The 25,823-nt window shown below is 42.9% G+C and overlaps 1 protein-coding gene across 7 annotated transcripts in view; it reads right to left on the bottom strand.

Annotated features, from left to right (window-relative positions):
* The window catches only part of LOC102164422, a 410,010-nt gene that overhangs the window by 181,197 nt on the left and 202,990 nt on the right, over positions 1-25,823 (bottom strand). For 6 of the 7 annotated variants that reach the window (XM_021064306.1, XM_021064308.1, XM_021064309.1 and 3 more), the window contains exon 6: positions 22,403-22,536. The exons of the other annotated variant lie outside the window; for it this stretch is intronic. In XM_021064306.1, coding sequence (XP_020919965.1) covers positions 22,403-22,536 — 134 coding nt within the window. The remainder of the gene's footprint in view (positions 1-22,402; positions 22,537-25,823) is intronic. 7 annotated transcript variants of the gene reach the window in all.

Consider the following 25,823-nt stretch of genomic DNA (forward strand, 5'->3'; position numbering starts at 1 on the left):
AAGGATTTTTGCATATGTAGGTCTCCAGAAGATGCACCATGCATGTTAATAAAGTACATGTTTTGAGACGTTTCAGTGCCAAGGGACTTCAGTAAACACAGATCTGAACAATATGATTTTTTTCCTTGCATGACAGTCACTAACATGACATGGAAAATACACTGAGATATAACGATATTTTAGTACCAAGCCCTCCTTTTTACATATGAAGAAACTTAGGTCCAGAAGGATAAAGTGACTTGTCCAAAGCTGAATAAACTGACAGAGTTATGACTAGGCTTGGGTTTCCTTGCTCCTAATCTTATATTCTTTTATTCTGAACGATTGCGGTGATCACGTTTTTGACTTTTATACTGCATTTGATCATGCCTAGATCTGGTGTTCATCTTTAGACTGATCAGCTCTGGCCACGGGGTAGAGTCTGGGAAAAGCCTTAAGATAAGTACAAATTTGGACATATTATTTTTTTACATCGTGGCTCTTTTTGATCATACAGTTATCCTAAGAATTTAAGCGGCTGCTTCTCAATGTCATTACTGCAGACACTCTTTACTAATTAGCAATATAGGAAATGTATAATCTAATTAGACTGAACTACAAACTCCAGATGCTTCTCTAACTCCTAATTTCAAAGTCTACAAATAATAAAAGCTGGGGGGTGTGAAGGAAAGGGAGCCCTCCTCCACTGCTGGTGGGGACATCAAGTGCCACAGCCACTATGGAGAACAGTATGGGAGTTCCTTAAAAAACTAAAAACAGGGAGTCCCCATCATGGCTCAGCAGAAATGAATCTGACTAGGATCCACAAGGACGCGGGTTCCATCCCTGGCCTCGCTCAGTGGGCCAAGGATCCAGCGTTGCCGTGAGCTGTGGTGTGGGTCACAGACTCAGCTCAGATCTGGTGTTGCTGTGGCTGTGGTGTAGGCCATCGTCTACAGCTCCAACTTGACCCCTAGCCTGGGAACCTCCACATGGCATGGGTGCAGCCTGAAAAAGACAAAACAACAACAACGACACAAAAAAAAAAGAAAAAAAAAAAACAAACTAAAACCAGAGTTAGCATATGATCCTGCCATCTCACTCCCGAGCATATACTGAAGAAAACTAATTTGAAAAAATAAGTAGTTCATTGCAGCACTATTTACAATGGCCAAGACATGGAAGCAAGTTAAATGTTCATCAACAAATGAATGGATAAAGAAAATATGGTGCATACATACAATGAAATATTACTCAGCCACAGAAAAGAGGGCAATGATGCCATTTTTAGCAACATGGATGGACCTAGAGATTCTCAAACTAAGTGACATAAACTAGACAGTGACAAATATCATATGATATCACTTATAGGGCATCTAAAACCAAATAGAAATGAACTTATTTACAGAACAGAAATAGACCCACAGACATAGAAAACAACATTACGGTTCCCAAATGGGAAAGGGCAGGGAAGGGGTAAATTGGGAGATGGGGATTAACATGTACACAATACTATGTATAGACTAGGCAACCAACAGGGACCTGCTGCACAGCACAGGGAAGTACACTCAATATTTTATAACATCCTATAAGGGAAAAGAATCTGCAAAAGAATTTGTATACACGATATATACATATATGTGTAAATGTGTATATGTGAATATATATATATATATGTATGCATATATAACAATCGCTTTGCTGTACACCTGAAACTAAAGTATAATACTGTCCATCAGTTATACTTCAATTTAAAAAAATAACAATGAAAAAAATAAAGTCATCAGCCTTGGAGCAGAAATAAAACACAGTAGGCTGGCTTGGGCAGCTAGATACTTTTTTTGCAAAAGTGAAGGCGTTTAGATCTGAGCTATCCTATAAAATGTCCTGCAATGATGGAAACATTATTTTCTGCCATCCAATGTGGTAGGCACTAGGCACATGCAGCTCCTGAGCACTTGGTAAGTGGTTAGAGTCAAAGAGGAACTAAAATTTTTATTTTCTTCAATTTTAATTAATTTAAATTTACACGGCCACATGTAGCTAATGGCTAGCAGACAGGGCAGCACAGCTCTAGAATGATCCAATGCTCAGGTTCATGTCCCTCCAGAACTACATCCTATAGCAATTATCACAGGGTGATTCATAGGCTAGGAGGAGCAAGAGACTACGAAATTGGGGTTCTCTAATTCACCCCCTCTTTTTCTGCGGTATTCAGATTTCAAACCACAATCCTGTGTTATCCTTAGCATCAGAAGCAAAGTCTGTTAAAATACACTCCACTACTATTGCAGCTCGGAAAGAGCAGTGACGATCTGACTTTAAACAGTTTAAGATCTTCTTTATAACAAACACATACTTTGTTATTTCCAATTCTGTCTTTCGGCAAGGTAAGCTTGGACAGGTAACCTCTTGCCCTCTTAAAATATGTCTTTGGAGGCCATCTGAAATAGTCGGTAATCTCTGCTGGTCTCACAATTTACCACAAGAGTTCCCTGGTGGCTCAGTGGGTTAACACTCCAGCATTGTCACCGCAGTGGCTTGGGTCACTGCTGTGGCTTGAGTCTGAACCCTGGCCCAGGAACTTCTGCATACTCTGGTCACAGCCAAATAAAAATTTACCACAAAATTCTTAAACTTTCAGCCTCAAAGAGCTTAGTATCTGACCCCAGGCAGGTAGACATTTGTTGGGATCTGCCCTTTATAATGATGACTGACTTACTAGTTATAAGTTGTTCTGGTCACCTTAAGAAGAAGATGTGTCACCTAACAACAGAGGGTGGGACCTGTGACTGTTTGAGCTATACTTACAATGCCCAGTGTGGTCACAAAATACATATAATATGGAACACTCTCTCCCTCTCTTCCTCTCATCCTTTTCTCCTTCCTTTCTCCTTTCTGTAACTATTTATTGAGAGCGTGCTATGTGACAGGCACTTGGGCAGGATACTTGTTTTAGGTGCTTAGCATTTAAAACAGTAAGCGCGAATTAGTCAAGGGAAAACGTCTCCTGGAAATAAACCTCGCAGACCAGCCTGGGTAGCAAGGCAGAGTTAGCTTATTGGGGTGGGAAGACTAGGAAAGAGCCTCACCCTCTGCTCCATGCTAACTCACCACAGCTACCCTCCCAGAGCCATTACTTGGAACAATCCGCTGAAAGCATAAAACAACACATCGTAAATGTCTACATTTTTGTGCCATGAGAATACTATCTAAGTTTGTGACATTTTGTTTGCTAGAATATTTAATCAAGTTACAAATATATCAGCATAGTATCCCATGTTAAAAAAGCTTCTAAGAATACACATGTTTATACGTTGCTCCAGGGCAGGAATATTTGACCAAGAACTCCTCCCCCCACCTCCTGTAGCCCAGTCACTTCCCAGTAAATGCTGAGTACATGCAAGTCAAATGATATCTCGGTACTGTTGACCAAACTGAAGAAGAGTTTAAAATGCAACCGATCTCTTCTTTTCTGCTATTCTAGATGTTCTAAATATACGTGAAATTTAGAGCTTAGGTATTTTGCTCCTTTCCAGGCTCAGGACTTCAAAGAGTTCTTTCTAGACCACGAGGGACACACGATTATGTTTCACCAACATAAGAAACATTTTTTTTTTCATATAGGAAAATGCATAACTGCAGCTTTTAAACTCAAGTACAAATTTAATAAAGTCATAGACTAATTACATTTTAAGGAGACTCATTTTGAGGAAACGGGTCCAAAGCTCTCCGCCTTCGTTCCAGAGGCACATTTCACGGCAGAAGCACGTTATCCTAGGCCTTGACCCTGCCCAGGGTACTCCCCGGAGCACCCCCATTTCTGGGAAGGTCCAGCAGCTCTACTTGTGTGGCAAGGGAGAGACAACATTCTTCAGTAGAATGAGTTACGCCACTGAACGGCTCAGCGATAACTGTGGTTTAAACTAAATTGAAGAGTAGCCAAAAATTAAACTGACCAAACTTTGGTTCCGTCTTGGCCTCACTTGAACTTATGTAATCCTGTGACTGTTTAATTTTCTGCCTTACAGGAGGAAGAGGAGCATTTTCTATAAGCAGCAACATTTCCTATGACCAGGCAAATACAAAACAGGGTCCTAGACAGAGCCCAACGAATAATTATTTACTGACCATGCTTCTTCCTTCCTAACTAGATTTTGATGCACCTGTGGCACTCTGAGGTCTGCAAGTGCTTTAGGGTTTCCATAAACACGGCATGTTATCCTGGGGGCAAAAATTTGCAACACTCTATGCCAGTTCACTTGAGCAACAGAACACAAATGCAAAAGACATCTGGAAAAGAAGATGAAGAAAGAAAACATGGGCGGTCACTTTCCTAACCTACACTCTCCCTAAGAAATCAGAGTTTGCTTCCACACAAAAATAATACATCACCTCTTACATCTTGAAAGCTGCTAGAATCATTTCATGGAAAAGTGGCCAGATGGGTAAACCATCTCAATCAGCCTGAGCGCTTCCTAAAACCGCCAGGGAAGGACCCCCATTTACAATCGATTTGCTCCCTTGCACAACGCACACAACCATTCCTCAGCTTCCTACCCAATTTTGCTGCAGTCGGTAGATGATCCCCGCCCTGAACCGTTTTTCCAGAACTTGCTATCATCGCTCTCTCCCCTGTTTCTTTTGAACCTGATTTCTGCAATACTTTTTTGGCTTTTTGGTTGAAATTCTTAGAAAAATCCTCCTGGAGAGCTGTTTGTTCTTTGCACTCTCTTACTTGTGCCTCAGTTATCAACACAAATAAAGAGACTTGCGGCCAAAAAACCCAGAACAAACAATTGTATCTTTAAGTGGTGTGGCCACAGTCAAAACCACTTCTGACACACCGTCCTGTAATATTTTGCTTCACCTTGCCAACGATGGAACAATCCTAAAACATCTGTACCGACAGGCTTCAGGCACTAGTGGTGGCGAGAGTGGAGGGGTGTCGAATGGAAAAGGGGATGAGGGCACTGAAATTCTTGTCCCATCAAACTAGTGAATTGTTTCTGATGTAGACACTGAATTGATAGTCAAAACGTGTACGTCTAGTGGGCCTTAAAAATAATCTGCATTTTTCAGAAAAGCGCGCGAGAGAATTGATAACCACCCCCAAGAAAGAACTGCCTGGCTCGCTCCAGTCTTTCCTAGATATTTCCCACTTAGTGAACTGCATTTGCAGCATTAGGAAAATGCTGATGCAATAACTACTTCAGGGTTTTTTTTCTTATGTTGTACACAGTCTTGGAGAATTTGCCGGATTTTATGCACCTGTGTTGTTCGGTCAGTTTTCTGTGTTTCCTTTGGGAGAATTTAAAGGGCTGCCTTGAGCCAATGTGTATGCAGAAACCATGGGGAAAGCAATTCTTCCTATAGGAACATACTGCATTTGAAAATCGGCCCCAATGAAAACAATGTATGATTTCTGGTAGACTCAACGAGTGTGTGTTTGTGTGCTTGGACACCCGCAAGCGCCTGTACATATAAGTATGAAGTAATGGCTCATTTCAGACATCAATGATTGCTGACTCTTTTATAAAGAGGATGCTGTGTCTTCCATTTTGGACACACATGGAAAATGTTCTTAAATTGCTTTCTGTTTTTATCATTAAATGTGGGAATATACCTAAAAACCACAGCAAAATATTCTTCATGTGTGGTCTGAGACTTATTCACCGCTTTTTCCTCTGAAAGTAAGGAAATACTATATTTAGCCTTTTGTGGTAGAAAGCAATAAATGACTGAGATATGAAAATTACTAGAAGGTTTATCCTCTTAATAAACTAGTCTTAGTATTTAAGTTTTGCAGGCTTAGGAACTTTTGATCAGCAATGTCATCATTGTACATTAAAAACACTAGGTTCAAATTAACGTATTATTCTGTATTTCACCATTAATGAAATGGTCTGGAGAAGGCTAAGAGTTTTCTTTTTATTGGCAAGAAAACATAGTCCTTCCTCTGACAAAATTTTGTTGCATTTCTTTTTTGAAAAAAAAAAAAAAAAAGGCCCAAAACATGGGAATAGTGGGGGAAGTTAAAGAGGAAACTCAAGAGATTATAAATAAACAGTGATAGATCCTTGGTGGCCTTTCCATTCATACCAACTGTCCCACTGATATTTAGTAACAATTGCATGGCTACTTAGGCTCGAATATTGGTCCCTCCTGGCCTGGCTTCCTCACTAACTCTTTCTTAGCCTCTCCCCTCGGCGCTCATCATAAATGCCTGATGCTCCAGTGCTATCAAGCTGAAGAAACCCTTCTGTCCAACAAGAGAGGCTCTACTTGTCCTTAAGTCCAAAGCGACTAAGAAAGATTTAAATGCTTCCATGTGGAATATCAACACTTGAAAGCTTTTAAACTCAATATCCTTCTTTCCTCCATGCTGACATACTGTCTACTGTGTGACTTTTTCTAAAACAGGACATTTTGTCTATTTTGGAAATCACAAGGTAGATTATTTCCCCTCTGGGGGTTTCTCCAAAGCATGCATAAAAAAGCCTCATGTTCATTCTGCACCTGGAGAACGGTAGCTTGTGGTCCAAGGAGCATCTGAAGCATGTGGCATTCCCAGGACATTTGATGCTGGACAAAGTGACAAGCGTGCTTCCTCTGGTCATCTGGCAGTTCCCACAGGCTGCAGGCACGTCTCTCCCTCAAAGTTTTTTAAGGAACAGACTCAAGTATGTCCTGAGATGAGGCAGCTAAGCTCTGCACGCAGTGGTTCATTATGATGGAAGGGCCAAGTCGGCTGGGCTTCACCTCCATGGTGTTGTCTTTTTCATTTATCTGCTCAGAACCAGCCTCTCCTTGGGAGTGTGGGTGGGTGTGGGCATAGGGAACAGAGGTGACTTAAGTGAGCAAATGGTTCTCTGCTTTGGGGCTGGGGACAAGAGAGAGGCTGGGAACACCCACGTGGGCATCACTGGGTATTCACATGTGTCTGTGTTTGTACAAAGTATAAACTAAGTATAGATGCTTTAAATTTATACATTTTTATCATAGAGCGAAATTTAACTTTAGAAGTCTATTTTAAGCACTAAAAAGCAAAACACTGCAATTTACCACATTAATTGAATGTGAACATTAAAATTGTTTTGTTGACTCTGTCGGCATGTTCTGTCTATGACCTTAGTATGCGATTAGCAGTTTAAAACTCTGGCAACTGATAACACAGAAAAGAGCAAGGTACCGCAATAAGGGTTATCTGACGGTAGACACTGGCCTTCGGTACGGTTATCAGACAAAACCCATCAGAAGAAAGGATGTCAAATCAGTGGTTTGAAGGGTGGGAAGGAACTGGCTATGTGAGGAGCAGAGAAACCTTCAGAGCAAGGTCATCTGTGTGGGTGAAGATCCTGGAAGATGTAAACATTTGGGCTCTTGGGAAACTGAAAGAACTCCAGGTGACTAGACTTTGTAAGCACTTGGCCTGAGATGAGGTTGGTGAGGTAGGCAGGGGCCAGGACGTGCAGAATCTTGCAGGTCAGGGTTAGAAGCTGGATTTTATTTTTGGTGCAATGGTAAGTTAGTAAAGGATTTTAAATAATGGAGTGCTGTGGTTTAAGCTGTGTTTTGTTTTGTTTGTTTTTTCTTTGGAAGCACCTGCAGCAGGTAGACGTTCTGGGGCCAGGGAGCAAACCCATACCACAGCGGTGACCTGAGCCACAGCAGTGAACTCCTAAGCTGTGTTTTTAAAAGATAAAGTTGGCTGAAGAGAAGAAAAAGACACGAAGGTCATTTCTAAATGACCTAAAATAACTCAGGCATCTCAGAGGGTGCACAGAGAAATACCCCTTCTTACTACCCTCGAGGGCTGTGGAATGCAACCAAGAAAAGAAGACATAAACATCTGAAAAAGTTGTCAACAAGAACAAGAGGAGATGCTCAGAGAGCAGCAAATAATTACCCAATAAATGATGTCGACAAGGTCTATCAGATAGTCAGGGGAGGGAAATTCATCACAGGCTAGAATGATGTAGTGGGTTTTCCTAAATGAGGAAGAATTTTAGGGGATGTGAAGAATAGATGAGTTGTCCAGGAAAAAAAAAGCACAAGGAAAGGCTTTTTTTCCCCCACTATTTAAAATATCTGGGAGTTCCTGTTGTGCCTCAGCAGGTTGTCTCTGTGAGGATGTGGGTTTGATCCCTGGCCTTAGTCAGTTACGGATCCAGCGCTGTCACACGCTGTGGCATACGTCACAGAGGCAGCTCCAACTCAACCCCTCGCCCAGTAACTTCCATATGCCACAGGGGCAGTTGTAAAAAGAAAAAAAAAAATCTTCATTTTTGCAATAATCATCATTCTTTCAGAAAAAAACAGATGGAAACAGGTCAAATAACTTTAGTAATCAGTAAGTAAATAACTATATTCAAAATAACGTTTATGCGTCTTACTGTAACTTTTCTCTTTCCGAATAGCCTTATGCACATGGGTACAGCCTCAACTGCTAAACCAAGGATGGGCTCCTTCACACTTTGAATTTGACTCTATGACGCACTGTCCTTGTCTCAGGCCCCAGCTTTACCCAATTAGGGGGATGAAATGATGTGTGGCTTCCAGGGATCCAGGTCAGCTGCTAAGGAGAGTGTCTACACATCCTGTACACACAGACACGGCTGGTGAGGATCAGGAGAAAGCTGGGGCCACCAGCAGCAGAAACAGAGTCAGGGAAGTGGAAGCAGCAGATGGTTTGTCTTTTCAGGGGCAGACAACTTATTTCAATTGCTCTCTCTTTCTAATTGCTTGCAATTAAGGTCAGACTCTCAGATCAAGCATTCAAGCTTAGAAGATGGAGCCAGGCCTGAGGACAAGCCCCATGATTCACCTCTTGGAGACTGCCTTTGGCTCTCTGTGAAATAGATGGATGAGAATGATGAGGCTAATAAAGATAATAATTTGCACTTACTTAGTAGCTTCAATGCTGCATTTTCAAAGATGTTATAAACATTAATTAAGCCCTACAGCAGTCGCTAAGGTAGCTATTACCTGTATTGTGAAAATAATTAACCAAAGCAAAGAGAGGTAAAGCGAGCAGCCTGAAGATATACAGGAAATCAAAGCGAAGGAAATAGAGGCTGATTTCTAGCCACAGAGTTGGCTCATGGCTGCTATTTCCTCGGGAAAGGAAGCCAACAGTTGGTAGAGCACATTATGCCGGGAAAGAGCTGAGATGAGAGGTCCAGGAGTATCCAGGGAGCTGTCTCAGCACTTCTCATAAAGTCAGTAATCCAACACGGACATGGACGTGAAGCACTGACGCTCCTGAATGGAGCCAAGGCTGCCTTTCCGCAGGTGCGAGCTTCTGCGCAGGCGCCTCGCCGCAGCCATCCGATCACGTGCCGGCTTCCCCAGAATAAAGACTTACACGTAGAAATGGGGCTATTTAGTTAATTCCTCAACATCTAACACAGCGCCTGGGGTATCAAGGGTATAATGTGATAAACAGGCTTTGAATAAATAAATGCACGTATAAAAAATCGCTTTTGTAAACTGGAGGTACATCGAAAAGCATTGTAAAGTAATTCCAAAAAGCAATTGAATTAAAAAGAAAGGAACCCAGATGGAGAAACCTCAGGCTTTAATATCGACAGTAAACCCTAAGTTTGAAAGACAGGCCTGGATGTGCTCTTACCATTGGGTCTCTCTCTCATCTTCAGTTTATTCATCTGTGAAAAGTCGGCCTTAGAGGGTGGTGACAAGAGACAAATGACAGTATATGAAGATCACGGGTCTCTAGACCACACTACGTCCTTAGCAAACATTCAGGTTCCTTCCTCCTTTTTAAAAAGCACAAGTGTCACTAAAACCTCACGGTCGTAAACATGAAGTCACCTGCTTGCATCTAGGTAGAAAATGCTGTTGTCATACGGGAAACCCTTAGTCATTAAGGCAAAAGGAAGGAGATATTAAAATGTTTCACCCCCTGATGCTGTAAAAGGCAAAGACGGACGCATGATGGAAATTCTATTTAAGCAGCCTAGTCTGAGGAACACTAGGTAAGTGAGAAATTAGGCAGTTAGCTAGTTTATCTGATAATAGTCCCCAATTAATTTAAGGACCTCACCTATCTAGTGTGGCTAGTGACTTCATACTAAATGGATCTTCATCACATCTTACTTTGACTTGCTTGGTATGAATGACCCGAGAAACATTTCTTTACTTTGCTGTTTCCAACCGTCTTGAAGATACGCCTATCCAAAACTGAAAAGACAGTGGAAGCTGGCAGCTTCTGGAAAATTCCACATGCGATCATAGTTTTTACCTTTAATTTATATTGGGGGGGGTGGTTCTTAGCTTCCTGTCCTCAGCTACCAGGTGCCTAAGCTCCACTGGGGTTCAGGAGAGGTAAGGAGTGATGAAAAGGAGGGCGTGCAGAAAGATGCTGAGAAGGCACCCCTGAAAGCTTAGCTTAGGAAGCCAGAAGGCAGACTTATATGCTGACTGATAGTGCTAGCTCTTCAAGAAATAGGAAAACAAAACCTAATTGGGATTACACTTTCGACTGCTACAAGGTAAAGTAATTATCTTTATTAGTGGATGATTGATGCTGAAATCTATCTTTAGGTTTAATACAAATACAATGTGAGGTCACTCTTAAAAGCTGAGCCAAGCACCATGTCTTAATATACTTGGCTCTTTTAAACACTTTGGAAAAAAGCAATAAAAACTTAAGCTTAAATAGTAGACAGACACAACTTTATCATCTGCCATGGACATTAAGACACATCAACATGGAATTGGGGGAAACAAATGTTAAAACAGAATGATTATATTTTTGATACATCTTCAGTGCAGCAAATGTTTTTAACGCATTGAACTGTTCTATCTTCATCTGGCTTGAAGTGGCAATATCTGATTAGCAAACTGACAGATAAAACGTGGACTTGTTTGTAGTCAAATATAAATAAGATAAAGGCAGTTGCAGCCAGAAAAACAAGAAAATGTGGTTTTTTTCTTGAAGCCCAATTGGTCCACGTACCCATGCCTTACTTCATTAGTTCTTTTGGTTGGCAAGATTCAAATTCTGTTTTGAAAATTTAGAATTGTAACTTCACTGAGGCTTGTACTCACCCTGTGCTGTGCAAGGGTGGATTTGAAGTTTACATCAATCAATTCAAGATGCCTGTGCTACTATTCTATTTCCTCTTCTGACCTTCATATGATTCTATTTATCCCCAAGAATCAGGTACAAGAATTAACCCTTGACAAATGTGCTTGGGTGTCACACATATACAAAGGGCTTAATTTAGAACTTTAAAGTCAACGAAGTTTATTTCAGAAAGTATGAGATATTTTAAAATAAATATAAAAGCAAATGAATTGAAATTTGTAAATCAGATGGGCTCAATAATTACATTGCAACTTTTTTAATCAACAAAAGTATCTTTTAAAAGTAACCTACCTAATTCTGAAATGCCCTCCCAATTTCCCAGCATACACATCCTTGTAATGATTCTGCCTACTTGTGTGATATAACTGCTCATGACGTAGGGGTATATTAAGGTGATTAAAACATTCAGCACTAACTAAAGTATCAACATATTTAAAAACAAGTCTGTTAGAAATAAGGCATTACATTAGCTGCACAATAAATGAAATAAGATCCATAATAGATGGAGTAGAAGGACATTGTTTTTGAGAACTTCGTTTTGCTGACTTTTGTGCATGTTTTACCTAAACCCCCTAGAGAGTATTAATTTCCGTACTCATCAGGTGATCTGCAGCTGCAACTATTTCCAATGAGCCACTGTTCTCTGTACATCATATGTGCACAAATCCTAAACTGAGGGCCACACGTTATTTCAAAGTTGACAGGTGGCTGCATTTTGTTGGCGATCTTGTTTTGCTATTTCTATTATATGTGAGTTGCAGATATAATTGTTCAGAATGCTAAATGTGTCAAGAGTGTGAGCTACAATGAATATTATAAACAGTTCCTTCTCTGGAATTGGTGCCAAGTGCTGTTTGTTGAAATAGGTCATCTAGGAAGCAGCTGAATGTTTTGGGGAGATGATTTAGAACCCCCTCGCCTAAAGACAGGACGATGTGCTACGTGAATTGTCCAGCTTTCTTCTGATTCTATGAATTTCCAAAACAATGACCTCTGTTGGCATTTTTTTCCTTCCATTTTGCATACTGTAGCATTTATTTCTTCTGGACTGGTTGATAACTGCAGATATTTAATGTAGGCTAGGAGTAGGTCTGTTTTGAAACACTTGGAAATGTTTTAAACTTGCTCTGGAGTCTACTAAAAGTAGTCACAGGTGGTTTGAATGCCAAGTGTGTAAATCTAGTCCAAGAGAAAAATGTCTTAGGTGTGATATGTTTAGAGAATAGTAAGAGACCTTCCCTAACTTCCTTGCTGAGCTAGAGGTGCTGGCTTCAATTAATTCAGTTTTGATGAATCAGTGCAAGAAACCGGAGGCCCACAAATGATGACATAGCGTTGGTGTTGACCACAACAAGTATAACGAAGTTCAATGTTTCATCTGAGGGAAAACACCTAAGGATAATGACAGTTTCACTGATCTGAAAGCGAAGTTGATTATATCACTTCTCTTATGAGAGATTTATCCTGAGGTGGGAAAACGGACACATCACAACGTCAGGATCTAAAAAGACAAGATGACTCAGCGTTGCCCTTGATTTTCAGGGCCTATGCTTGTGACCTCATATGTGAAAGATTTTCCTACTATTACACCGTCTCCAAATTCCCTTTCGGCCTGAAATACTAGGATTCCAAAGGGACTATTGGGAAAATAAAGAAATTTGTGTTCTATGAGGGTTTGGAATTTTTTATATGAATGACCAAGTTGACTAAAATAGTTTTGAAGGAACAGGAACTAAGTAATAATAATGAGATGGTGTTAATACAAAGTGTTTAACTGTCATAAAAGCCCTTCTGAAGCCTGTGTTGGGAGCTTGTGATGCCTGTGACCAGGTCTACTTTTTATTTCCTATAGAATCCATTTATACTAATCAGACAGGGATGACAAAGTGGCCCGACCCTGGCTCGTTTTCTTCTTGGAGGGGGGGGTTTACGGCGGGGGAGGCCAATCAGAAATGAGAGAAATGGGTTGTACTGCTTCTCTGGAAGGGCCATGACCTGCTATCACTGGTCTGCTGGTCCTACGGTCCTACCATCTCTGCCAAGAGCCTTAGTCACTGCTCAAGGGACCAGGACAGAGGCCCCTGCACTGACGCAGGCAGATGCTCACACCATCTTGCTGGTTTCCTTCAGTCGCGGACATGCAGAAGTGCTTGCACTGCAAGAGCCGTTCTATCTCAAAGCCAGCACAAAGTAGGACAAAGAGAGATTGCCATCTAATATAATTTGTTCTCTACTAACAGACAGGGAAAGCAGCCTTGGAAACTCAGGCCTTCAACAAGAGTGACTCAAGAGGGAAGCTCCCAAGGGCTGTGTCCCAGTTTCCAGATGTCTCTCCCTATTTCATCCTCCCAAGACCCAGGAAGCCTCTACTCTTGTGTCAACCCCTCTCCCTCGCATTAGGAAATTTTCTAACACATTTTCTCCTCTTGTTGTTTTCTTCTTTACCTCTGCCAACGGAAGCCCTTGGGCTTTTGCCTGAAAACCCCAGACAGCGCTCGACTCCTGATGGCAAGGGGAGGGTTCTGGCCCCCTGGGCAACAGTGACGGCGAGCGGTCTGCTGCCCGTTCAGTCTCTCCATTGTGGAGAGCTGAGCTGATTCACCCCTAGTTACTGAAGACACGGCATGGACATGTACCAATCACTTTTCTGGTCTTGGAGGCAGCCTTCTAAGCTCATTTGAGAAAAGGGATTGCTTAACATGACTTTGACCCTGTACCTTGCAAAAAAAAAAAAAAAAAAAAAAAAAAGAACACTGACACTATTGTGCTAATGGACATTTTCTCCTCCTGGAGCAGCGTTTCTCAACAGCTGCAGTATTGACACATTTGGGGCAGACAGTTCTTTGTTGTGAGGGGCCGTTCTGCATATTGAATGAAGTCCAGCAGCCTCCCTGACCCCTACCCACTAGACGCCAGTGACAACCCCAGGGTGTGATCATCGGATCATCTCCAGATATTACCAAACGTCCCCTCTGGGGCAGCAGTGCTCCCATTGAGAACAACTGTCCTAGATGTACCTTACGAGAATCTTCGCAATGACCATGGTTGGCTTTCTCTCACCTGTGCTAGGTAGCGGCCTGAATTAGACATTTTGTTTCAAATGGCTCCATATCCCCCCAAAGTATGGGACACTCTGTATGTGTAACACAACTGAAGTCAACACATCACACCTACCACTTAACAACACCCAGGTCTGGAGTTCCCGTCATGGCTCAGTGGTTAATGAATCTGACTAGGATCCATGAGGTTGTGGGTTCGATCCCTGGCCTTGCTCAATGGGTTAAGGATCCGGCATTGACGTGAGCTCTGGTGTAGGTCGCAGACGTGGCTCGGATCTGGCATGGCTGTGGCTGTGGTGTAGGCCGGCGGCTACAGCTCCGATTGGACCCCTAGCCTGGGAACCTCCATATGCTGTGGGTGCAGCCCTAGACAAAAAGACCAAAAAAATAAAAAAACCCAGGTCTGATTTTGAATTGGTGAGGGAAAGCCTATGACATGCGTCTTTTCCCTGAGGATGTCCAAAGCTCCAGCTTCTTCAGTCTGATGGCAAGTTAATAGTAAATTGCTCAGCTGTTGGGTGTTCTCTGTAAAGCTAGAGCCCCTCCAGGGAACTGAGCTGCTCACAGAGGAGACCCAGTGGGGTATCTGTGGCCCCCCGTTCTGCCTCTGCCCTGACCCAAAGTCTCTATCAGGGCCACGTTACTGTCACTGGAAAGCCCAGGAGAGGCGATGATACAAAAATAGTTCCAGTGTCCTATGGACGGATATATACCTATTCTTTAAAAATCATATCTAGTGATTTTTATTTATTTATTTATTTATTTATATTTTTTTTTGTCTTTTTGCTATTTCTTGGGCCACTCCTGCGGCATATGGAGGTTCCCAGCCTAGGGGTTGAATCGGAGCCGTAGCCACCGGCCTATGCCAGAGCCACAGCAACGCGGGATCCGAGCCACGTCTGCAACTTACACCACAGCTCACGGCAACGCCGGATCGTTAACCCACTGAGCAAGGCCAGGGATCGAACCCGCAACCTTATGGTTCCTAGTCGGATTCGTTAACTACTGCGCCATGACGGGAACTCCTGTAGTGATTTATATTTAAAAACAAGGAAAAAGGTAAATGGAATTTCCTTTGTCCTTCCTTCCCAACTGTGTTGATTGATTTCTAATATTAATTTACATGTGACCCACTCTTGTCTTTTCTTAGAAAGTCCGAATAAAAAGAAAAAAAAGTCAGGTTTCAGATTTCCCTTTCAGATTTCACATAGTTAAATGCCCTTCAGGCTTCTAATAGCAGAAAATATTCATTCCTTTTTGTTTGTGACAATCAGGGTGGGGAAAAGGTTTGGGTCCTTTTAAGGGAGAAAAGGCTTCTGGAAAAACGCTAGCAAGGGTTTAAAAGATTATGATCGCACACACATAAAATTAAGCATTCTTAGAAATGCATTATGGTGCTTTTTTTTTCAGTGTAGGGTAAATAAGGAACAGATTTTTCATTTTTCATTTTTTGAGTTTTATTGGGGACATTTTATAAATCACAGTACAGTGAACTTCACCACATGCATCGTGCTGGACACCTGCCACTACGCAGCCCCATAAAAGCACTGGTTCTCCTTTGAATCCAGGCAACGGCTCTTGGCCCCTGAGAACATCTGGGGCTCAGTGTTTTGGAAAGGAACACTTCGGGTCCCTTTAGAAAGGCTCTTTCTGCAGTGGGAACGGGAGTGAGCACACACTTAAAACGGATTTTGCAGATTTTGCAGTACCCATTGGCCAGAGGCAGCGGCTTAGAGCTTCAAGTCTCAGAAAGAGCGATGGGGGCCTAAGATCATCCGCAAGAGGCCTCATGAAATCATTCAGCAGGACTCAGGGGAGCAGAATATGCTTTGCTTCTCTTTTCTGTTCTCCTTCTATGTCTTTTAAGTGAAAACAAGCCCCTGGTGGCTTGCTGGATCCTGGTGTCCTGGGGTCGTGATGAGGGAAGGGGGGCTGGAAAAGGCAGGGGCTGACAACGCCAAGAGGAGCCAAGACAAATCTGGTTCCACACATCAAGTGCTGCCTGGAGAGTTTCTGACCGCGATTTTTCAGGCCCAGAGCGTAGAGGTTAACAGGTGAATAGGCTTGTCTAACAGTCACGTGGGGCGACACACAAGCTTATAAACACAGAGCTAACCCCAGGCCATCTGATCTACCAGACAAGGCCCCCCATCACCACATCTCCGAATAGCCACCAGGGGCTCTGACTCATCCACCTGCATCAAGGGAACCTCTTGTTCCTGGGAGGGGCAACAGACAAAGGAAAGGTGGGGAAGGGGGGTTCACGCCCACAGACACAAGAAGGTTTTCTTTCTGACTCATGCAAGATGCCTGGAGATGAAGAGATACATTATTCATTCAGCATAATTACCTAAATGATTTTAATTGCAAATCATTACGGAGAGATAGCCTTGTATTTCGTTAGGAAAGAAAGCTCTTAAGAAATCCAGTGGCTTCCCTCTCCGATCTCTTGGCTTCTTGATCTCTCGGCTGTAGGGATGCATGTCAGGAGTGTCACTGGGATGAAGCTATGGAAGCTCTGAGATGTATCACATTAAATTATTTACCAATGAAGTAAGATTGCTCTGGCTCACACTTGTCCTCTGTTTTGAGACCGAAAGGCGACTGCCAAATGCCCCAAGCCATTATTTCCGAGGGCCTCCTATGGTGTGGCTGAAGTCCTTAAGCAACCTTCCTCTGAATCTAACTCTACCACCTGCTGAGTCCAATCTGGGCCTTTGCGTCTATTCGCTCTCTTTGGGGTCAGATGACGTTGTGATTCCAAGGCCACCACGTGGTGACGACGCCTCTACGAGGCCTTCTCGGTGCCACTGCGACGCAGTCTGGTTCCTGTCTCAGGAGCTCAGAAAATGTCAAAATGCCACTGTGAGAGACCCTAAAACGCCGTGAGTTCTCCTTTCCCATTTAATCCTGCAAAAGAGGTCTGCCTTGCACGCGTAACGCCTCATGAAGGTGTGAGTGGAAGCAGGTCTCTTCATTTCTTCATTCTGGCCGAGCATTTCACGCGGCTTTGCTGAGCAACAAAGAAAACAGTGGTCGCTGGGCTCAGTGACCCTGCGGACTCAGTCTCCCTCCCTGGAGGCCCTTCCTCTGGATAAATCCCCTTCAGAGAACACCTGGGTTCTTCACACACAGATTCATGCTGGCGACCTCCCAGGCCTCCAGCCAGATCAAGGAGATGGCATTTGGGGTTCCAGCCCGGACCCCAACTCTATATGTATTAGTTGTACTTGGAAGATATTTTAATTCATTCCATCTGCAAATCAGAATCAAGCAAAGCAATGGAGTATAATCTACATAGGCAAAATCTGTATAACTTATCCTACAACTTACAGTAAGAGAACTGGGTGAGCCAAGATAGACAATCTCCTAACATTCCAATTTTGTTGTGCTTTGATTTTTTTTTTTTTTTTGTCTTTTTACGGCCACACCTGCGGCATAGAGAGGTTCCCAGGCTAGAGGTCTATTCGGAGCTGCAGCCACCGGCCTACACCAGAGCCACAGCAACACGGGATCCGAGCCGTGTGCGCGACCTACACCAAAGCTCACGGCAATGCCAGATCCTTCACCCACTGAGCGAGGCCAGAGATCGAATCCGCAACCTCATGGTTCCTCGTCGGATTTGTTAACCCCTGAGCCACGACGGGAACTCTGTGTTTTGATTTTTGTGGTGTGTTTTTCAGTCACTGTTAATTAGCGCGTATATGCTCTGTTAATATTAACTGGTGACATAACGTTTTGTTTCCAGTCAAATAACATACTATTTCTTTTTTCAAATGATTTCTATTTTTTCCATTACAGTCGGGTTACAGTGCCCTGTCAATTTCTATATAGGACTGGGTCACCATGCTGCCCAGCAGAAATGGGCACAACACTGTAAATCAACTATGATTTTTAAAACGTGTTAAAATTTTTCAAAAAGAAAAAATAACATACTCATTGGTTTTTTTAACTTTTAATGAAAAAATGTTTTCTTGACGTACAGTTGATTTACAATAGTATATTAATTTCAGGAGTACAACATAGTGATTCAGTATGCTTCTTGATTATACTGCATGTAAAGTTATCATAAAACACTGGCTGTATTCCTTGTGCTGTACAGCCTATCCCTGCAACTTATTTATTTCAATCCCCTACCCTTATGTTACCCTTCCTTCCGTCCCTGTTCCTTCTTAAGCCCTAGTTCGTTCTCTAGGAGTCTGTTTTGCTATTCTGGTTTGTTTCATTTTTTAGATGGTCACTACCCATAAAATGTAACAGAGGCTCTTCTGCGGTTTCCTTATCCTGCCTCAAATGCGCTTTTGACCTGGAGGCAGAAATGCTATGAATAACAACATCTAGTCACCCACGCTCGCTCTCTGTTTAGGAGTGCAGGTCTGAAACTCAGGCTGTCAGTAACTGGAGGCCCCTGGACAGGTGGAAAACGCAAAGGCTTGCCTGCCAAGGTGCTGATGATACAACCTAAGGTTGGCTTGTTTGGCGTCGTCAGCGACAGTTCTGATCGTTCCAGTTCCTGGGAAGAACAGGAGGAACGCATGTCTGCTCTGAGCTCCCGCTCACCTGCAACCCTCACGAAAGACCAAAAGCCTCCCAACCTTTTGGAAATCCGAGAAGAGACACAATTAGGAGGGTCATAGTAGTTCTGTGTTCATCACATCTGAGCCAGTCTTAAAAGCCCTAACTCGAGAGCAGGAGTCATGTCGCTCGTGTCCGTCCCAGGAAGCCGAGTGGGAGGCCTGTCCCGGCCTTTGCACGGACGGCTGTGGGCCCTGGATGAGGCGGGGGGAGAGAGTGGAGACCCTTCTACGCAGCGCTACCAAATAAAGTCACCAGGCTAACAGACGCCCCTGGGATAAACACGATTAAGAAGAAACAGCCAAAGTGACAGATATTTAAATATTTACACATCCGTGGTGTCACTCAAGAGGAAACTTGGAGTAGATGATGAGCATACAGAATGGTGACAGGGTAACCTGTGAACTGTGTGGCAAGCCCTGGCATCACGAGTCACACTGTGCCAGCATTCACAGCCCAACCAGAGGGAGGAGCTTCTTTCCTGCTTGTTCTGAAACATACACAGCCTGAAATGAGGATGCATCATTTGCTTTGGTATATGTTGCAGAATCTACCTAGCTTCCACGCAAATGGAAGGCATTCTCAACTGAAATACATGGGCCAAAAGAAGTGATTATAGCTTCAAAGCCAAATTCTGCAATACACGGATTTTCTGGGGGCATCTAGAGAGATGCAGGTCTTAGGTCGGCTCTGCAGTAGAGGTCATGGTGATGGCTAACCTGGGGTGGGCAGGAGGGATGCAGTGTGACGTCTGAAGAACTCTGGGGATGCTAATAGCATTATACTTCTCGATGTAGGTGCTACTTTTTGTTGAAAATTCTTATAATTTATACGTATGATCGCAGCCAACTTATATATGGATTTTACACTTCAATAGAAAGTCCACTTAAAATTTTCAAAGAGAAAGAAAACATGCTAACACATGTTAGGATGTAAATCCTTCCTCAAACTTGATAATTTTTCTTAATCAATGGAGATTTACCCGTTGGTGTAACCCTGACTTTTTCTTACTCTGACTCTGGAGTGAGGACTGACTTATTTGATTAATGGGTATGGAAGAGGGGCTATTGTACTGAAAGGTTCTTGAAGTTAGGAAGCATGTTTTATAGATTTAGATATTCTCCAGAGCCCTACACCTGATCTTTACTCAATAAGTGTTAAGGAATTTATGAGGGAATATATGCAGTGTATGAAGATGGAGAGAAAGGAAATAAAGTCAAGGTTAGGGAAATTGACACAAGGCCTCAAGACACTGTACCCCAGAAGCTACAGATTTGCTAATCATGGTCCAGGGGCCAAATACAGCCCAATGGCTGTTTTTGTCAATAAAGTTTTATTGGAACACTCCATGCATATTTGTTTCTACACTGTCTGTGGATGCTTTTGCTACAATGGCAGAGGTGCCTCATTGTAATGGAGACCATGTGGTAGAAAACCAAAAACATTTATCATTTAGCCCTTCATAGAAAGTGTCTGCTGATCCCTGCGGTAAACCACAAACCTGGACTCAGCCATTGATTAATTAATTTTTCTTCATTGATTCATTCACTCGATTTTTGTTGTGAATATAATATCATGCCAGATACTGTGCTAAGTAATGAGGATTAGGGCATGAACAACAATGGTGAGATGCCCACTGCCGTGAAGCTTACAGACAAGTGGGCTACTCTGAGTGGAGCAGTATTTGAAAATGATTGCTGCTCCATCCTTGTCCCAGTTCTCATGTACATGACTTTAAGATATCCAGGCTCCAAATAACCCAAATCCCCAAATGAAGTTTGGCTTTGCGAGATTTGAAAGAACGTTCTTCTTGGGCAAAATACCTGAGATAACCTACCAGTACAATGGGCTTTTGTCCTTTCCTTTTCAACATTAAAAGAGAGAGTGAATTATTGACAGTCACTGTTTTGTCATCAGAAAATGCTTTGGAAAAAACAAAATCTGCAAACTTGTGGCCAGCAACAACATCCTGAAAATGCAACAGCGAGCCACTTCTTCCTCTCTTGATTGTTAGTAGAACAAGGTAGACCTTAATCCATTTATTTTTCAACTGTAACTGCTTTTTAATGAAACAGGGGGTTAGAATTCTCATTCTCTAAATCAAACCAAGCTGAGAAAAATGGGGGGGGGGGGGTTAGTGAACATGTGCTTGCTACCCATGTCGCCGTGTTGTACTGGGGAAAAGGAGGAGTTGCTCAGGGAAGGGATCTGGCCGTTAATATCAGTGCCCAAATGTCCTAAAACTTACAATCCGGCCAGCTGAAGCACTGTTTTGACTTTGTGCCTTTGCCCCTGCTACAGGTGTTAAAAGAAAAAACTTTATAAACACCTGTACGCTTTCCCCTGTATTAGAAACAAATTTAATGATCCCAAAGAGAATGTCTGAGGAAGGACACTGCATTTCTTGGTCTTACCCCCTAAACGCTTCTAGTGTTTTCTACGGGATCAAGTCCCGTCAGGTCACCCTGGTTGTAATGAGGTGGGTGTGTCCACACTTGCTCCCTACACTGTGATCTGTATTCAAGAAGCTTCTTTCAAAAGTGTGCAAGTGTTGGAGTTCTGCTGTGGCTCAGGGGTAACGAACCCAACTAGCATCCACGAGGATGTGGGTTCACGTCCTGGCCTCGCTCTGTGAGTTAAGGATTCGGTGTTACTGTGAGCTGTGGTACAGGTCTCAGACGCGGCTTGGATCCCATGTTGCTATGGCTGTGGTGTAGATCGGCAGCTATAGTTTCAATTCGACCCCTAGCCTGGGAATTTCCACATGCCAGATATGTGGTTCCCCCCCAAAAACAATTTTTTTTTAATTTTAAAAATTAAAAAAAAAATTTGCAAGTGTTGATGTTGCTGCCATGACTGGTGGATAATCCTGGAGAAAACTGGTACAATGATTTGTGGGGACTCAGCACCCAGATATGTGGAAGGAGGGAGGCCAGTGACAAAAAGGATGATTTTGAATGCAAAGGGGATTATTTCTTTCACAGCAGAGAATAAATATGTCTTTCACTTACACTTGTGCCTACGCCACATCAAACAGATGCAACAGAGCAGTCGCTGTCTAATCACTGTAACCAAGATTCATGGCGAGAAGCGATGTTATCCCAGGCTGACAATGAGGAGAGCCCAGAGGCATCTCCCGAGAATCTGAAACACCCTTGCACTCTCAGAAAATTCCCGGACAATCCGAAAATGCTCCAAGAAGCCCAACAAGTAATTTATGCAAGAACTGGAAATTTGGTCCAAAGAGCTGTTGGCCCTGCAAAGGTTGTTAAGCCACTGGACTCTTTCAGTTCATGGAAGATGTCGGGTATGTATTACGGATGCGTTACTATATAAGTTTACACCACACAAACAAATCGGGGCCTGGAGCATCCCAGCACCGAGGGTTGCTTCATGTGAACTGGCAGCTCTGAGCCAGATCTGCTTTTCTCTTTGAAGGTGATACGGCTCAGGGCCGAAGCCACTGCATAAACAAACTGACGGTTTGAGAAGAAACACCCCCGTTTTAATTCCATGTGGAGCTAAGTTTAGATCATAATTCATCTTGCAACAGAATTAAATTTTTTAAAAAGATGTTTTTGATTTAACCATTAATGTTTCTGTACATAACGGAGGCAGCCAAACTGTGTCAAGTTCAAGTCCTTCTACGACAACGAGTGTGAGAGCTGTCACTTACCCCACTCGGACAACAACGTCCGGGAAGGCGGAAGAGTTCCAGTGGGGACAACTAATGCGGGTCCTTTTGCTGTTTTCTTTTTATCACAATTAAATTCAGAGGCCATGGAGGTCTTTGGGGATGGCCCCCAACTCCTGTCCAAGCAAAGAGCCCCCAGTTAGAAGAAGACATCCATTCAACGCTGCGGACACGCTGACAACCCAACAACGAAAGGGTTAAAAAATGGAACAAATATTTCATACACAAACTGCTTCTCGAAATTCAAAGCACATTTCGACTGCCTGGTGATCTTGTTTAAGGATGACTCTGGCTCAGCAGAGCTGGGACAGGACCCGAGATTCTACGTTTCTCACAAGCTCCTGGGCAAGGCTGTTGGTCTTCAGATCACGCCCTGAGCTGTAAAGACCCAGAATGCTGATTTTCCAGAGGCTGCCTAGAATGCTATGTGGACACGGAAGGTTCTGAGGCTAAATCCTAGCTTTCTGGTAAAGAGTGACCGCATCCACAAGTGTGGTTGGCCATGGTGGTGGGGAGAGCTCCAATAATGTCAGGCATTTGCCACCCCCCCTCCCCAGGCAACCGTAACAGAAGCTCACCACCCTGTTTTGGGAGATAGTAAGCCCTAGAGTTTAAGATTCCCTTATTTCCAGAAGAACTTCAAATTCCTGCATACTGATGAGATAGTAAAGTGGTATAATTATGCGGAACTTTTGCAGACGGAGGAAGTTCCAACAGAAAGGTTAAGTGTGGTCGATAAGGTCAAGTGGAAAATCAAGAAGACACTTTCGTTCTTCGGTCTCCTAAAATACTTCTATGATTGCTTTGGCCTGCAGCTCATTTAGGGTCTCAAATATATGTGAAATCGAAGCAGAAAAGAAATATGAGTTACACTCTTCAAAGACCCTGTATATAAAAATTCGTATTTTTTGTTGCAAGAGATAAATTAGGGAGGAATGATTCACATTCAAAAAGGAATCTTCATTGTAAAATCAGTACCTTTATTTTAGAATACATTAGTCCTGTAAAACCCTACGTACATTTTGATGGAGTACACTAGTCAACATACATCCGTTGGGGGTAGACTGGTCATAATAATGTTGCCGAAAATTGGATTGATTAAAGTAAAAATAGCAAACTCTTTCCCATTGCCACGACTGTGCTGTAGTTTCCTCCACAATGCTGATGAGAGTCTGCTCCCTCAACCACTGACTCGTGTAGATTCCGAATAATGACAACGTGTCGTAACACTTTATCACCACACCTGAAGCCAACCCTCTGCAAAGTTTCAAAGCAGGTTAAGCTTACCATTAGTTGCCTCAGATTTCCTTTCTAAACCCCTTCATATCGTTCCACCTATCCCGGGTGTTAAAGCTACGTCTTCTTCTCCTGGCTATCAAACAAAATGGAAATTCTACCCCAAGTGTCAAATCGCTGACAGACGTTTGAGTGGTCAGTCACTCTTCCCAAGAGTAGTATACTGTAGTTTCTAAAAATCAAAACCCGGACACTCTGCACAGAGAACTCTCACACGATCCCATGTTCGTTTTTCCGGCACAGGATGGGGGTGAAGAGGGCCGAGGGCCAAGGGCTGATCTGAAAGCAAGGGTGAGGCCCTGGGGTTTAAGTAAGATTCAGTCTTCTGCCCTCCAGTGAATCCTCTCTGGAGGTCCAAATCCCCCCCGCTTTTGTCGTTACACTTGAAATTCTATCAAGTACATATTTCTATCAAGGATATATTTATGTTACCAACTGCGCTCTTCTCAAACACTCCAATGAGACTGATGTCTCACTCACTCAGTAGGACTCTTATAACTGGATGTCTTCCTCCTTGTTCGGACTACTCCAAAAACGCACGATGAATTTAGAATAAGGCGCTTGGGGCCTAGAGACAGAGGGTGAAGCTGAGGGGGTGGAAGAGAGGGATACGCCATCTCGGCAGGTCTCAGAAACTAATGAGCAAGGTGGACACAGAGGTCCAGACCGAGGCAGGCCCCCCAATATAAAGGTGTAAATCAAACGTCAGAGAAGAGATAGATGGGAGGAGGAGGAGAGACCGTGTAGTAAGATTCGCAGGAACGCCAAGTGGCGGGTGGATACCAGGTTGCAATGCTCTCTCTCTGTGTGAGCGTATTGTGTAGCACCAGGTCAATGCTGAAGGTGACAGCAAGTGCTAATGATGCCATTCTTGGGAGTCTGATGTTACAAATTCGGAGATGAGACAACGGAGAACTGAATCTCAGACGGAGAGGTCAGGCCATATGAGTAAAAACAGAGCTTTCAGGAAGAAAGCCCTTTATCTGAGCAAATACTCTTTGCAACCTCAAATTTGCTTTGGCTTTGGCATGCTTCTTGTTAGGCTAGGAATTATGTCCCCCAAATAGCTGGCTTAGAGTGTACAGGTGGAATATGTGCATCCAAAGCAGAAAAAAAACTGGATGTTGCATCCTGTTGACCTAGATCTCCTTAGAGCCTTTCTGTGTAGTGATATATTGACCTCTGCGTCCACAGGTGAGTTGCAAAGACATAGAAGAAAACCAGGTAAGCATGCAAGGCACTGAACAGGTGGGCTCCCATACGGATGGAAAATGGACCTCTCTTCTCAAGCAACAGAGAATTACCCCTGAGTGTTACATGTGCAGAGTGCAGGAGATATGAAGGAAGGACAGGCATTTTTGTGCTGGTGACTTTCTTTGGGAACCCCTGATGCCACAGCACTCCGACGGGAGCTCACCTGAGCCACACGTAACACGCTCTGCATGCAAGTGGATTATAGGCTCAGGATGGTGTCCCAGGCTCCTGAACCACGGAAAACACTGTGAGTGAACCACCGTGCAGGATTAGAAATGTACCATATATGAACACTAGAAGAAAAAGTAACACATTCTACAACGCAGTTACCTAGACTTGTGATCTACGGGGACAACAAAGGAATACAAATGCTCAGCGAATTGATTAATACTGATTTTAGGACAAAACATTCAGGATTAAATAATGTTCCTTTTCTGTTATCAAAGTATAGCAACTTTTCTACAGGGAATTTATAGACACATTTGGCAAAACAGCCTAACAATGACCAGGTGAAAACTGATACACTGGGTTTCTACAGAAAAAATGACAAATAAAAGCTTACTTCTTGTCCACTTCAAATAATTAAGGACTACCTGAAAAGAGTTTTAGTTTCAAGGGATTTATTACTTAAAATGGAGTTATCCTCTCTATATTATACCTCGAAATGAAATGTTCTGGAGAAACACACACACACACAGACACACTTTGTTTCATTAGAGCAACCTGGCTGGTTTTTTTTTTTTTTCCCCATGAATAAATATCTTTTTAAAATCTTTGCTTTTCTATCATATGTGAAGAAAAAGACCTGAGAATAAAGCTCTAGTATTTAAAATTCCTAAAGTGAGAGCTTCTA

The sequence above is a fragment of the Sus scrofa genome, chromosome 10, assembly GCF_000003025.6.
Source record: "Sus scrofa isolate TJ Tabasco breed Duroc chromosome 10, Sscrofa11.1, whole genome shotgun sequence".
NCBI classification, from domain to species: Eukaryota; Metazoa; Chordata; class Mammalia; order Artiodactyla; family Suidae; genus Sus; species Sus scrofa.